We start from the raw sequence: 16,888 nt of genomic DNA on the forward strand, positions 1-16,888 counted from the left end.
AAGTCTTAAATCATAAATCAATTATGAAGGTGTATTTGTAGTCGAATTTTAGATCAAGACCATCTTAAGTACAGTCTTAAGATATCATGACACAATCAGAGAGAGAGAGAGAGAGAGAGAGAGAGAGAGAACAAATATTGCCCGTATCCGTTCTTATTATAAAACCATAAGTATTACGACTCTCTGGCCGATATTCATAGTCGGTTCTTATTTTAAGACTATTTTAAGCAGGGTTGGGTAAGTTAATGTTTTTTTTTAACTGAATAAAGTTAAAGTTAATGGCTTTACAAAATTAATAAAATTAAGTTAAAAGTTGAAGGAATAAAAAATTAACTTAATGTAAGTTAAGTCAATATTGAATTAACTCACGTTGAAAGAAATTATTTTTTAAATCAAAATGTACTAATTTTTCTTAAAATGAGATTAAATAACTACAATATAGATTATTAGGTTTACTTTTTAATAAGTCTTAAGCCATAAGAAATTGATCAATTAAAGTCGAATACGAGAAGAATATTTGATTGTAATTAGTCAATTTCTTATGACTTAAGGCTTAAAACACTTATTATAGATCCGGACTAAGGTTTATGACATAAGGCATAACCGCATAAGCCAATTAGAGGACTGTATTAGCATCTTAAGAAATTACTTAAGATGGTCTTAAAATATGAACAGAATATACGCTCTTAGGACGGAATCCATTACTCATAGATTCGAGATGGTATTAAACTAGTGCATGAACCAATCAGAGAGCCGTATTAGCATCTTAAGACATTCCTTGAGATTTAGACTATGGATTCCGGCCTTAGTCTTATTATATCTTATTATTTTTCTAAGATATTTAAAAGAGACAAAAAAATTTTTTAACTTAAAAAAAAGTTAAAAAGTTAACGTTTAAAAGTAGCTTAGTTAAGTTATAAAATTTAATGCATTTAAAATTAACTAAGTTAAGTTAAAAGTTATTAACTTTTTAACTTTTAACGTTTCAACTAGTTCTACCCAACCCTGATTTTAAGTAATACCTCCAAACGCTAATGCGACTTTCTCATAATCGTATTAGCATCTTAAGACATTGCCTAAGATGGTTTTGAAATAAGAGCGGACTGGCCTATGATTAGGAGATGAAAATCTATCGGGTATATTTACATATTATATTTTATACACATAAGACCGATAACAGAATCACCGTTACACACCTTTACGAGGAAAAGCTCGTACTTTGAATTCAATGATAAATTTCAGACAGGAACGGAAGAATAGGCGGTTAATTCATAAAGTCAACCTGAACTTGCAATCGCGCTAACGCGAGACGGACAGAGATCATACGCGGCGATTGAAGCCGTCGCATTGTAATATGAGAACGAGAACAATCGCCTTTGTATATAGCTGAGTCAATGATTCGCCCTTGACAATGATTCGCGGATTCCTACCACGGAAAATATCATTTCGCGCGATGCACCTGAATGAACAGCTCGGACAAGTGGACGTACACAAATAAATACGCGAGCGTATTTATTCCCGGTCTCTCGGAATGAGAGGGATGTTGCGCAACGCGTAAACGCACCAACACACGACGTCGGCGAGGCATCTTCTTCGTGCAACGCATCTAATTCATAATGTAATTGCGCGCACATTAACAGCATGCACGCCGTAAACGCACAAACGTCGCGTGATAATTCCTTGCATTGGTAATAATATCATTAACGCTGTAAGACAAGGCATGAGAGGAACGTCGTTATAGGTTTTCCGTCACGCCTTTATCGTCCTGAGTATAAATGGCATTTTTATTTGCGCGTGGAAAATTAATGACTTATATAATAAGCTCGTTATTTTAAATCGCATTTGTTTGACTTATTTACGTATCTCCTATCGGGACACGTGTATATATATATATATATATGTATTATATCCGTATATCGGGATTCTCGGTAACGATTACGATTACATGCGAATAATATTAAATAAGTGTGAGGGAGCTGCCGTTATTCCGCCATCCGTTAATGTCAACTCTAAGCAAATTACAACTGATTGCTGCCAATTATAATCAAATTTGCATTTCATTATTCTAATATGTGCTTCGAACTGCAGTGAGAAATGACAATGGAATCGCAAATGAAGAGTGACGTAGAGATATATCGCGAATTTACAAAAAGTAGAAACTACCGAAAGCTACTTTACTTTTCACTGTAGAATTTTGTAATTAAGTGTAATTTAATGAATCTACTTTGTATATATGTACAATAATTATAATTCGTTAAAAATTGAAATTGAATTACACAGCTCAAATAAATTAACAAATTAAAATTAACAATAAACCTCCCAGGTCAAGAATAAATTGAGCAATAATAGTTGTTAAATATATCTATAAATTTATTATAATGATAACACTAATATACGGTACGTTTCGACTTCACAGAGTCCTCATCAGCCGTAAAAAACCCCTTAACAGATGAAACCAATTTCCTCTTAAGACATCCGAAATTACTACGATCACACACTATATGTCCTAACTGTGCAGATGGTCACACGTTAGTATAATTCGTTAAATTTTATATAACTATACAATTATAAAAATAATGTAAAATTTCAATAAAGGGCTTTTTGATTGCATTCCTATCTAAAGTGTACAATATGTATGTATAGTAATATCTTGTATATAATTTATAGAAGATCGTTCCAACATAATATATTAATTCCTGATAAATTTATAATAGAATAAATAAATAATTGACGAGTTACACGAAGAACCTGTTGAGATAAGAAAAACAATCACTCACTTTTGAAAGAATGTTATTCCAAGATCCTAATTTTGAAAATATGATTTTTTTTCAAATTCCAGGATCTCTTCGCAGTGAAGTCTCTCATAAAGGTCTTTCAATTTAAATGCACCCAGCATCCGAGAATGGATTAAAATGGATTGGACATTTTGTCTATTCGAATTCGTATTTTAAACAGCGAAGACTTTTTTTTGGACTCAATTGGATGCACCTGGATTGAAAAACTGCGTTTCCTATTCAAAATTTCGAATTGTACAGTATTCACTATGGTCACAAACGCACTGAAAAAGCTAATATTATTTTTAGATTGAAAGGTATACAGATATTATGCTCCATGCAATTCCTATAAATGAATAAAAATGTATTCGGATTGAAATGGATTCATTTTAACATTCATGAATCCGTATTTCTGAAAATCTGAATACATTTCAATCCATTCTCAGATACTGGGATGAGATTAAAAAATTCAGGAGCAAACCATGACGTGCGTTCGCGATGGTGGCAAGCAAGATACAGCCAGCAAAACGGGCACCGCGTCTAACGGCGACCGCGTCATCAAATCACACAGAGATGCATCCTGCATTCGCGGGAGACTCATCCGCGAATCCATTGGGGGCTGTTGCTGCTGCTAGTTGCACACAACAGGTGGGGGGATGTGCAACACGGCGCTGGGATTTTCTGCTTATATAAAGGCAGATGCACCAAAGGATCCCCGGTTATCCACGTATATCAGTCGTCGTTTAAGGACGAAGGGCCGCTCGATTTTCGGGATCGCTCGACCACGGAAGAAAAACCTGCGGCGCGATGAAGACGGTGGGTGGTGGATCCTAGAAGAAAGATAGATATATATGATACATATTCGAGATACGTCGAGATTCGTTAAAAGAAGAGCGATCGTGGGCCTCTTCTTTAGGTCCTTCGGGGAGGGACGGCAAGAGAGACCGAATCGTGAGAGGGTTACCGCAGATTTTTTTCCAAGCTGGGTCCTCCGACACGGACGCGGCCGCCCGATTTTTGCGCAACAGTGAAAGTGAAGAGGATTTTGTGACATTTGTGCGCGCGTGAAATTACACACTCCGTTCGCCGCCGGGAGAACGTCTACATATTTCGATGATCAATTTGGAGTACACTTCTATATCTTTTGTTTCTTTTCAGGAGAATCTGAATGAGATATTTCGGCAAACTTTTAAAATACTTATAATTAAACAGATCTCAAATTGAGATCCTAAAATTTCGGGTCAAGTTTCAGTGGTCTGCGGAATTTATGTTTACTCTTATTCCACCTAGTTTGCGAAAAACTTTCATTTTATGATATTACATGATATTTTATGATTCGAAGACAAAACTCAGGATGATTCAACCATTCAATAAGCAATCGCTTCTACGTGATCGGAATTATTGATCATTTGATGAGTGATTATTTTTCTATAGACAATCGAAATTATTAATCTGCGACACTTTGTGTGTATCGGAAGAAGTTAAAACCGTTGTTCTCTTCGTTCGCTGTGCAAATAATATCATATATCTCGATTTAATTTCGTAATAATCTAATACTGGTCGTCGAAAGGTCAGGTTCCAAGAAGAAGACAGAATTTTCAACACAGTTGTCGCATATTCCTCGCATCTATTACCAATAATTCATTTAAACAAAATGTTTACCCTGACATTAATTATACCTAAAGAAATCCAATTTAAGAGACTAAAAATTATTTATTTTGAACTATATTAAACTGAACAATCGTTCAAAATAAATAATTTCTATCGGCCAGCATTAAATTGGATTTCTTTAGATATATGTATATTGAACAATAGCTTTTGAATACTCAAAACAAGTAATTTATAAACTGCTATTTTCTAATACTACAAAAGATATCTTGCGACAAAACAAATTCAAATAATGCGTGGTCAAAATAAAAGACGTCCGATTAATTTAACAGAAGTCAACGCGATAAAGAAGGACGATCTCATCCCTTGTCTTGTTCAACGAAATGATTTTCTTGCTTCTCTTCGTCACGCAGGTGTTCGTCATTCTGGCGCTCATAGCCGGCGTTCTCGCGGCACCGCAATCCAATCCGAACGATATCACGATCGTGAAGCAGGAGGAGGTGAACAACATAGGGGTAGGTGGGTATCACTTCAGTTACGAGCAGAGCGACGGTCAGAAGAGGGAAGAGACGGCGGAGCTGAAGAACGAGGGCACCGAAAATGAGTCCCTCAGCGTCGTGGGTAGCTTCAGTTTCATCGCGCCGGACGGACACACGTATAGGTACGTGAAATTATTACACCCTTAGACGACCTATAATTGGATAGGATTCTATTTGTAATTTATATTCTTCTTTCATGTGTACCAGTGTATATTCTGATTCTTCTAAAGCTGAATTCTTTCAAAAATTAAAAAATAAACCTCCTTAGAACTAACAACCAGTATAGCTCAATTTGTCTTGACCTGGGAGGTTTATTGGTTTTTAATCTTTGTCAAGATTTATTTTATATACATAATTCTATACATACACTTGAATCATTGTAGAGAATCCACAAAAATTCAATATTTAATTATTAAAAACTTAAATAATTTGTGTAATTCAAATTGGCATCTCACATCCTTACAATTTTCTGTCACGTTTATCTCGATGTGTATACATATATATGTTACGATTTCATCAAGTGTCTTTCATATATTGCACGGCACATAGAATTACAAATTGAATTCTATCCTGAACCGATGACACGAATTACGGATCGTCTAAAGGTCTAAAGTGGCCTTCAGGATTGCAAAGATGATTACAAATTCGAAAGTAATGTCTTCACATTGAATGTTCGCGTCGTTCGAAAACGTTGTGGCTCTTTGAACACCCTCTCTGTAATTGCAGGGTTGATTACACCGCAGATGAAAACGGATTCCATCCGACTATCAATCTCGTCGCAAAGTAAGCGGACTCGAGGACTGAAGTTACATCACCTTAGGTCGTCGACGTACACGCTCGTGTGATTACACACGAATTAGGATATTTCTAATCGTATGACACTGCAAGGCACGCGATTCACGCCGACGCGTATGGCAATAAATTGATGTCAGTCGCTAAAGAGAGAACGATTGATCTGCCGCGCGATTGTTCTTTTCTGGCCCCCCCCGATTCGTTTTCGTGACTTTCGTGATGCATTTCTCAAAATTAACCAATGGTCACGCAATTGGGCCAATTTATTAATAATACTTTTGCATTGTCTTCGCTCCAAATCCAAGAATAATTCTTTGAGCCAGTGCAGCGCATACGCGAATAGTATAGATAAAAAAATTAACGAGTAGAATCAACGCTTCGGTCAATATTTCTTTTTCTCTTCTCTTATGCGATTAACGTAAAAAAAAGTATTCACGAACATCGTACAACATCACGACTTACGAAACGTATTCAAGTCTTCCACGAGTGAAACACGTGCTTACTTGCAACCGACAATATGTATGTATATCATTCAGTTTTTCGAAACTGCTAGTAAACGTTTTGAACGAGAGACGTCCTCTGTTTGCAATTCTATCTTCCTAGCGAGGCGACAATGCAGCACTCATTGAGGCACCGTGATATCTGCGGTTTCTCTCTGGCGCAACCTCTTCTTTTTTTTTTTATACACATATCTATATGTATATCTATAACAGAAAACAATTCGTTCAAATAAACTTGTATACTGAAACCTTCCTGTGATTGTTTACCATGTCGCGTGCTTTCTATATATTATAACTAATAAAGCCTTTAAACCAATCTACAGTTCGCATCCAAATTTCAAGATAGCAATTTACATTGATGACTTTTTGTATCATGTATTTTATTAAACGTACGAATTCTACTCAGAAATTCAATGCAAAGTATAGATCGTTTACAGTGAATTTTAGGATGAGAACAAGAACAGGCTTTTACGCTACAAAAAATACATTTAATTCGTTACAAAAAGATGGAAAATATTATTTGTGCGTGTTCATACTTACATTAAAAAATAATCATCGCATCAACTTTAATGTAATAATAATTATTAGCATCAATATTACTAATATTAATATACGAACTCGTAATTTTACATACATAAATATCTCTTAATTACACATCAGTAAATATTAATTTCCTACGATTAACCTATGTACAATTTCTTTTATGTGTTTTACATTGAAATAATGTCGAACATTGAAATTTATGTAGCTATTTGGTAAACATACGTAATCAAGTATTCAAGAAGTTAATCCTGATTAAACGTCATATTGGTATAATTATGCAACTATACGACAGAACAACACTGAAATACGATTACAATAAATAGCTGAAAGTACAACAAATGATCTTTTTCTTTTCGAATGTAAATAGATTTTTCGCAGTTTCAGAAGATACGAGAAAATGCACTGAAAATTTAATACATACACTCATGTATATATACATATATATTAAATGTTTCAGTTTAAGTATTGAGCGGGTACTTAGACTTCGTGAAAGCTTGCTTCTCTCGGAATTCTAATTTTTGATGAAACGGCTACTAAAGTTTAATGAAACATTGTATAGTTTACGTGTCCACGATTAAAAATCAAACTAATTCATTCGAATATTTATATTAAAACAATTATTTGTAACACAAATAATATAAAAATTTGAAAGCCGCCAAACGTAATATATATTCGCTACTTTCTTATATATGAATACTTGCATTGTTTATATATATATACACATTTATCAAAGCATTTTGTATTTCCTTACAAGTATTTCCGTTATTTTATGCATCGATGAGATGCAAGTGTAATATATATCTTCGTAAAGCGAGACAGATTTTTCCTTTCTTTGTAAAGTATTATAAATCAAGTATCTCTCTGTTATTCTATATTCTGATGAGCGATGCACGACATATGAATGCATACGCATACCTCCTATCACAAATTGATTTAAACGTACATGAATACGTTGTTTGAAATTAATAAATTTAATCTGGATTTAAGCATAAACTGAATTTCTTCATGATCCCCAAGCTCTAATTAAGCTTAGAGTTTTATTCAATTTCGACATCCATTGTAATCCTTCTTCTTTCGTATCAGCTAACAAAAAGTACCTGTGAATACAGGATTAAGAAAAATTGTATTCTAGCTCAAGAACACGTTATGTATTACGAAAGAAACGAAAGATAAATATACATACTCAATTATGGTTTCCCTTCCATCTGTCTTCATGATGAGATTATTAGTATCTCCAGGTTGTACAGGTCTAGATATCTCGAGTAGAAATGTGAAAGGACGAGCACATTTTTCTCGATTTGTAAATTGTACGTGTTTTGTAATAACACCTACCATATCACAGAAATTAAATCAATAATAATCAATATAGATATATGTAATATGTATAAATTGCGCAAGTTTTTTAATTCATAGATTGATCAATCGCATTATACGCAAATGCAGCTTTTTTACGGTACAGAATTACGTTTACGTACAATGCGATTAATCAATCGATGAATTAAAAAAAACTCGCCCATTATATTAGTCAAAAGTTCAAAATTGTCTCATTCGGTTTAAAAGTTCAAAAGTTACCCTCCAAGTCAAGTTGCCCTATTGGACTTTTCTTGTGTTCGTCCTCAGGATACACCCAATAATAAAGCTTAGCGTCTTTAAGCCAGCACCATCTTCGACGCCAAGCACCCAAATTTGTAATATCCTCGAACAGCGTCAAAAATCCACGATATTCCACTGATATCGAGAGTTTACGCGATATACGCATTCGCAGGTGTCCTTCTAGTGGAGAATGTGACGAGATCTGAACACATTAAGAAAGTGCACCTTAAGTATGCAAAGATTATATACATACTGACATTACAAATCCTGATTTATACTAAAGAATCAATATACATACTCTGAGCAAAGAAAATTGCTCGCAATTTATGTCATCGAGTGTAAGGGTCGTAGTTCCAGATAATTCGAAAGCCGGTGATCTGATTGCATTTGGACCTGCTGGACTCTGTATGTCTGGCACTATAAACTGATTCTTTTTCTTTGGTGTCTTATTGACCGCCTGCAAATGGATTCAACATTAAATCAAACCGTTCTTGTATATTTATAACATATTTTATTAGAAATTGCCTTTAACGCGAGCTAGATCTTGGGTGCTATTATATTTCTGTGGGAACTTATATACTACGTATGTAGTCTTTTTAAACTGTGCGCCGAACAATTTTTCTTGAAACTCTACGACATTACCGCAATAATATCACGAGTTAAATTGTTCTAACAATTTAACATTTTTTGATGCTCTTTACGCATCTCAAATCAGACTTAATAGTCGAGTGATAAATTAAAATCTGTAAATAATTAATTCTTATTGCAAAAAATATTATCTCGACCGGGAGTTGAACCCGGACACCTTACTTTACGCGCAAGTGGCCTCTGTAGTCTAATTGTTAGGACACTTGCGCGTAAAGCAAGGTATTCGGGTTCGACTCCCGGCCGAGGTAATATTTTCCGCAATAAGAAGAATTTTCCAGATTTAGTATTCAGATTTTAATATAGTTTAACATCAATATAAAATGCCAAAAGAGCATCAATTAATTATTAATTTGATTTGGTAGTTTATTAGAGTTGCGTTTCAAGACTCACGATTGTTCGGCGTAGTTTAAAAAGACTACATACGTAGCATATAAATTCACACGAAATTATAATAGCAAGATCCAGCTCGACCGTTAAAGGCAATTTCTTATTGGTTGTGTTTCTTACATGTACGGTCCTATAAGATTTAATATTAAAATATTTTATTAGAGAGAGAGAGAGAGAGAGAGGGGGGGGGAGGGAGAGAGAGAGAGAAGCAAGGAAGGCTTTCTTACTTTTGCAGTATGATTGATATGATATTTCTTTTCATGCGGCAAATATTTTGGGTGCGTCTGGAAGGTATACACTTCAACAAGAATCTTGAAATCACTGTGCAAATTATCAAGTTTCAACATTGAAGTAAAACAGATACATGAATCGCCTGGTTCAGCAGTCGCTGGTTGGGTAGCGAAAACTTCCCCTAAATAATACATCAAGCAGACACAATGAAGATATGTATCTGGAACAAATTACAAGATTGTTATATTTAATATGACGATTTCAATAGTTCTGTTTTATGTCTAAAAAAAAATAACGTACAACTTGAGATGATTATATTATAATTACTTACTCATGCCCATATTTCGGAAATATTCTTGCTTGAGCGGTAACGTAATGGCAGAAATAGTTAATGAACCACTACCCTGCACTTCTGGTGAGCCTGCCTTGACCGGTCTCAGAGTGCCTTCTCGTTCTAATCTTTGCACTTCATTCAGTGCAGCTTGGCGTTTGTGAGCTAAGTAAGAAATAAACATTTTTCACATTTAGTAGCCACATTTAAATTTCATATGTATTAATATTAATATATAATATTAATACTAAAATATAAGTTTTATATATTATATAGTAGATATTAATAATAAAACTGAATATTATCAGTTTTATCATCAATATCTACATTACATATAACTTATATAAAAATCAAAATTTACTAGCAACGAGCAGAGCCCATTCGCCTCCGACGTGCTCACTAGAGCCGTTAAATTCAACGGTAGAATGACACAAGTTCAACGCTTTGCTAGCTTCTTCTATTTTCTTCTGTTGCGTTACAACAACTTCGTCTAATAACTTTTTTACTTTCATTTGCACCAATGTGACTTCATCTTCGCGCTTCTCTGTACCAGAAATTGAATTTGAACCTGTTTCGTGTCTTGCAGCTGAATTAATTTTAACCTAAAATTTATTAGTAATCATGTTATTACAATACTTTTTCTACATCAATTATGATATTAAACAACTTACTGGAACCTGTTGTCGTCTATAAGCACTAACAGTGCGTAATAATGGTACACGTTTGTCACCATTCTCTAATTTATCCGAATCTTTCAAAGGCGAACGATATCTGTGAAATTACGAATAGTTTTATTTAAACAGTTTGTAGAAAATAAATAAAAATGAAAAAATATGTTTTCGATAAAAACTGAAATGTATGAATAACTGTACTTGGAATTATGACACCTCATCGACAGACTTTCGCCGCCTTTATTTACTTTAGGAGGTGTAGGACCTTCCCCTTTCATGTCATTATTTAATTCTTCATCAAGACAATCCAAATATTGATCCATTTCATCGAGTACTGAAATGTCGTCTGATGTAATGCTATCTGGATCCGGTTCTATACATCTCTGTAATTGTAACATTAAAAACCACATAAATATATCTGATGTGTATTTTTTTAATAATCTATAAACTGCATTAAGCCTTTGCATACTTTTTTGTTAAACAACGAAGCATGTTCATCGTACGCGTGCAAAATGCTGCGTCCAAAACTCGTACGCCCAAAAGATGTATTTGTTACGCTTTCCTTATCACTTTCAGTTTCTTGGTCAGTTTCATCATGCTATAAAAAATTGAAAAATGCATAAAATATTTCTTATTGCACATATTATATGCAAAATGATTTTTGCTTTGTGATGTATTAAATGTATATAAAGCTTTTAATGTTTATTATTTATTTATATTACTCGAATATAATAATCAGCTTCAGAGACTGTGTCGGTTTCCGTTTCTGTTTTCTCGTCAAAAGTAGCTGTTACAGGTTCGCTACTGTCCACAGTGTATTCCGTATCACTCTCGCTTTCTGTAGTTTCAATCTCCGACAGATTAGGATAAAGAGATCCTGGTTTTGGTGGACACACACGGATACGTTTAATATCGGATGTCGCACGTAAATGTTGAACTTTCGGTGGGCTTCCAACAACTGAAAAAGAACGACTCATAATTACAAGTGTTACAACAGAGAAAAAAACATAATGAAAGAAAAATATTCTTTTTATGTACCTTGTCTTTTTGCTGGAGAAGATTTAGTGTGATATGATACAATTTCTGGTAATGGTGGTGGCGGCGGTGGCGGATGAACAATATGATCCTACATTTAATAAATAAAATATACAATTGTATCACATAATAAGAACTTTGTGCTGTTCTTTTATGCATATAAAAATAACTTAATTTTACCGGAGCAGGAGTCGGCTTCACTGGACAAACGGGCGAACTTTTTGGCGACGATGATTTGCCATTTCCTTCGCTACTTTCACTCGTTCGAACGCAAGATCCAGCAGCGGCACGAGCGACCTCTTTATTGGCATTAAACCGCGAACGTAACATGCCTAATTCACGCTGTCTCTCAGTATAAGTAGCTTGTAAAATGCGATTTTCCATTTCTTCTACTTTGTTTCTATTGTTGCCTTGTTCAAACATCGCACGTTGTTCAAAAACCGTTCTACTCGGAATATCCGTGTTTCGATTGTTAATTGGAGACGAATCTAAAGAGTAAAATATTATTATTATTATTGTTATTATTACAATTATCATCATCATCATCATCATGATCATTATCATTATTATTAGATATTCTAATTTACATAAATGAGGAAAATATTTTTACAATTAAAAACTATATATACCCGCATTAAATCCTTGCTTGTCTCTTTCCTGTAACTTTTTAGGCGGTATCGACATTGTAAGTGGTGCTTTAGGTATCAATGCTTCTCCCTTATTTCGTTCGAAAAATGCCATCCTTTCGGCAAGTGACATTTGCGCAGGATCTTTCACCTTCGTTTCTGTGCTTTTAGCTTCAAACATCGATGCTTTACTCAACACCGAACCTGATGGTTGGACCAAAGTCTTTGGAGATCCGCTAAATACTGTCCTCGACGGTAATCGAGAACTGCTAGTAGTATTCGCGCTTTTAATATTTTCAGGGGTATTAGAAACTTTACTATCGTTGCTTCTAGAAGAGTTAGCTGGACTTGCGGTCCCGTTAGCATCACTTTCTGTTTTCTTGCTTCTTGGTGAACCATCTGACTTAATAGGCAAAATCTGCTTCTTCTCCATTTGCTGGTAAGCAGAGCTCTTTTTAGGTGAAAAACGACTTGTGACAGCGTTTGATTCCTGGGAACAATGCTTATAGTCATACACAAGACGAGAATTGCTTTTGGTACGACTAAAGCCTTGAGCCTCCTGTAAATATTTTTAACTATCCAAATCTAATCGTTCAATCGTTACTTCTCTTCTTTCAAAGACATAAAAACAGCAGAGAACAAAAATATAACAATAAGAATCTAACTTTATACATTTAATACAAATATAGACTTATACAGGGTGTCAGCGACCTACGACATCAGCAATCATAAGCAGGTAGAGCGAACTGAACTAAATCGAAAAGTCTTCTACCATTTTGCAGTTTCAATAATAGTTAACAAGATATTAATTTTTAAGGCAATGCTGGACCCGCCTGTATTATCGATAAAACTAGCATTTTTGACGTTTTCGTTCCCGTCTAATTTCTTCATAATAATTTCGCAGAATAAAAATTCATTTTCGACGATTTAAATATTTATGCTAATGTACTCCTGATCTATATTGTGTCCAAAGCTAGAAGAATTATGAAATTACAGATTTCTTTATCCATTTTTATCTTCAGCATTGGTTGCCATACTGAGATTAAATAGTTAAAAAAATCTATGATTTCATACTTTTTCCAGCTTTGGACACAATATAGACCAGGAACAGATACATTAGCATGAATATTTAAATCATGGCAAAGGAATTTTTATTTTTCGAAACTATTATGAAAAAATTAAACAGGAACGGAAACGTCAAAAACGCTACTTTTATCGGTAATACAGGCGGTAATCCAGGATCCCCTTAAGCCCGATCTATAATTGCATAATCGTAGTTGTAAGTGGTTGTAGTTATAAGAATTGACCAATGACAGTCGAATATTCTCCTCGTATTCAACTGTGATTAGTCAATTCTTACAACTACAACTACGTTTTCGCAATTGTAGATCGGGCTTTAAAGGTAGTCAAATAAACGCGTTTGAAGGCGTGTTCACTTGACAATAGGAGGCCGGGCAAATACGTTTGTTTGGCTATCTTTAAAAATTAATATCTCGTTATCTATTATTGCAACTGTAAAATGGTAGAAGACTTTTCGATTCAGTTCAGTCCGCTCTACCTGCTTACGACATCGCTGATGTCGTGGTCACTGACACCCTGTATGTAAATATAAACATTTTTTACGAAGCTTTAGTCTTTCATTTTTAAGAGTAAATTTATAATATATTTTACCAAGTTTTCTAACACATTTTTATCCCATTTTAATTGTTTGGTTGGACTTGAATCTTTGCTCTTCCATTTATTACTCTCACTTGTGCTTGGTTGTGACTCAAATCCACTTTTAACTTGTTCGTTAAACTTTGCTTGTATTTGTTTTGCTTTACTATTTCCAGGTTTAATCTATAAAATAATTTATACGCGCGCGCGTTACAATGCAAGATATGCAGAGATTACTTAATATATTATTTTATTCGAATATAAAACCTGTAAGCCAAGTGTTACAAAATACCTTGGAACTAGTTAATACCGGATGAGACAAATCATCCTCCCAATTGTTAATAGTTGACGCTAAAGCTGCAAATCTATCAAGTCTAGCGCCTCTTTTAACTGGTTTATATTCCTCCCTACTTTCTTCTGCAGTGAATTTTTCTTCATTTTGATGTATAGGTGAACTTAATTCCTGATTATCATCTGTCGAAGAAAATTATATTAATTTTTGTTGTTTCCTATGAATATAAATATTAAAAATAACTAAATAAGTTGAAAATAAGAGAAAAGAGCCAAATATTTGGCTCTTTTCTCTTATTTTCAACTTATTTGTTTTATACTTGTTGAGCCTTCTATTAATTTATTTTAAAAATAACTAATTTATTCATACAAACATCAATATATAAATATTAATCTATATAAACATCAATAAATTCTTAAAAAAAAATTATTTAAAGAATGAATAATATTATATTTTAGAGACGCACACATAAAAAATGTAATATAATAAAATTTTTTAATATAAATTGTAATATAATTCTTCAAAAAAAAATTTCAATCATAGAATAAAAAAGTATAATCATGTGTATGTATAAACATGCTGTGTATATTCAGACACCAACATACTCGTGTATCAGTGTCAGAAACAAGTTTTGAAGCAGTTGTGTGGGAGTGCTCCATATGAATTGTGTGAGAGTAACTGAACTGAGAGATTCAAAATAACATTTAAACTTAAGGTGCGGTCGAGTTGCCACTACGAATACTTCGAAGCGTTTCTTGATTGGTTAATTTGTAAAATTCTTTCTTCTGATTGGTTAATCAAACGCTTCGAAGCATTCGTAGTGGCAACTCGACCGCACCCTTAGTGTACTATTCATCCAAAAGAGTTAGGATTTTAGTTCAGAGTTAGGATTTTAATTTTTTAAAATATATTATTTACCAGAATATAATTTCCCAAGTCTATGTAACTTGGATCGCATATTATGAACTTGAAAGTCACTATTCTCCTTATTATCCTGTTCATTATTTTCAGGTCCGGTATTCTTGGATATAGGAGATTTATGAGGTGATTTGATAAATGAAAGTGCACTAACTGAAACTGCTTTGATTGGTGATCTGGCTGAATTTTCTTCTGCTATTGCTATAAATAAGATATTTCAACAAACAAGAAGCTAACAGTTATAGATTTTACCTTAATTTATTTCAAATACATTTTTAACTGTGACTATTAAAATTTCATAAATGTTTATAAAATAAGTCCTGAAAATATTACCTGTGGCCTGTTCTAACAATGTATTTTTCAAAGGACTCTGCCTTTTTTTAACATTGTGTCCCGCATTTGATAACTTTTCATCCAGTTTCTCTCTCCTGGCTTTAGCGCGTTCCAACATACGCTATTTGTCAATGTCAATGTATACGTTAGATTATAATAAAAAATGATGACTTACATTATAAATACCATTTGTGTCATGATTTACATTAGAATAAGCAATTCTATCATAATGGCGTTCCACAAATATTGCAGAACATTTATAATAACAATAGTAATGTCAGTAATTAATCTCTGTCTCAAAAGTAATACATAACGATTTTCATTTAAAAAAAAATAACGAGCAATGAAAGAGAATTTATACGTAGGTATAACACAATCGTGAAATACAGTCCGTGAATCACGTAACTACGTCACGGTACGTGCCAATATTCCTCGTATCGTTGAGGCGTCTATCTTAGCGAGAAGGCAAAAACGAAAAGGCAGGAGCCTTACCTGGACGAAGGGTTCCATTGTGCCTGGGGTGTGCTACGTGCTCGAAGCTTGGCTCGATTCTCGCTCGAAATTCCGTTGCGAAATCGCCACCGCCGACGTGATGGAGAGGACGACACTTCCCCTTAGAAGGACACCGAACGAATGAATCAGAATTGAACGGAAGAACGACCCTTGCGCTCCTGCAACGCAACCAGGGAGTATCCTTTATTTCCAACCGTTGAATTTAAACACGAGCGCCATACTGACGGAGAGACTACGAGGAGTGGGGAGCTCTCGGCTGGCAGGGGCGAAAGAGGAAGCGTGCGGCCGAGAGGGGGGGGGAGGGAGGGTCGCGGAGGGGGGGGGCGGAATGACAGTTTACTCGCTGATTCCCCCCCACCCCCACCCCCACCTCGATCTCTCGCGGCTGATATCCACGCGAACGCGTTAAAACCGTGCGTATCGAAAAATGCGCGCCAAACGCGCGGCCTTTCACTTCGCAAAGCGTGTAACGCACACCCTGCTTTTTTTTTTTCCCTTCCTTTCTCATTCTCGGTCCTTTTTCTTGCGGTAATTCATATATTGTCCGTTTGGCCGGCGTGCGTTATTTACGCTTCACTATCAAACGAGATAAAAGATTCGCGAAGGAGGATGTATACACTTCGCAGGAGGTGTGGACCACCCGCGGAGAGGTGCGGAGGGACTGAACTGGACTGAATATTATGATAAAATGATTATCGAGAGACGTCCTCCAAGAGCTGGAGTTACGATAACAAACCTTATTGCGTTCCGTGCGAGATCGAATTACGAATGTCGAAACCGGAGCTGAACCCAAGCTCCGTACTGTATGTACTACGGTGAACAATGTGAAGACAGACGCGATAGACGCTGCGTCGCAGTAACGTAGGTAGCCACGTATTTCGCCCCGCCCGTCAACAAA

The 16,888-nt window shown here is 34.9% G+C and overlaps 2 protein-coding genes across 2 annotated transcripts; one reads left to right on the plus strand and one right to left on the minus strand.

Annotated features, from left to right (window-relative positions):
- The first annotated feature begins 3,504 nt into the window (after positions 1-3,504).
- Positions 3,505-6,461, plus strand: CPR28 (cuticular protein 28). Its single transcript, XM_018541136.1, has 3 exons — positions 3,505-3,590; positions 4,796-5,043; positions 5,648-6,461. Exons 1-3 carry the CDS (start codon positions 3,582-3,584, stop codon positions 5,706-5,708), a joined length of 318 nt encoding a protein of 105 aa, XP_018396638.1. The 5' UTR covers positions 3,505-3,581; the 3' UTR covers positions 5,709-6,461.
- A 1,023-nt stretch (positions 6,462-7,484) lies between these two features.
- On the minus strand, positions 7,485-16,169 carry LOC108774906 (actin-binding protein anillin). Its single transcript, XM_018541137.1, has 19 exons — positions 15,970-16,169; positions 15,478-15,598; positions 15,145-15,345; positions 14,227-14,408; positions 13,950-14,117; positions 12,282-12,768; positions 11,833-12,140; positions 11,656-11,743; positions 11,340-11,575; positions 11,087-11,215; positions 10,819-11,000; positions 10,618-10,717; positions 10,308-10,548; positions 9,947-10,111; positions 9,612-9,835; positions 8,648-8,806; positions 8,329-8,551; positions 7,940-8,084; positions 7,485-7,853 (listed from the first exon to the last, which is right to left on the minus strand). Exons 1-19 carry the CDS (start codon positions 15,985-15,987, stop codon positions 7,760-7,762), a joined length of 3,471 nt encoding a protein of 1,156 aa, XP_018396639.1. The 5' UTR covers positions 15,988-16,169; the 3' UTR covers positions 7,485-7,759.
- Positions 16,170-16,888: the final 719 nt, after the last annotated feature.

The sequence above is a fragment of the Cyphomyrmex costatus genome, unplaced genomic scaffold (genome assembly GCF_001594065.2).
Source record: "Cyphomyrmex costatus isolate MS0001 unplaced genomic scaffold, Ccosl1.0 scaffold277, whole genome shotgun sequence".
Classification (NCBI taxonomy): Eukaryota; Metazoa; Arthropoda; class Insecta; order Hymenoptera; family Formicidae; genus Cyphomyrmex; species Cyphomyrmex costatus.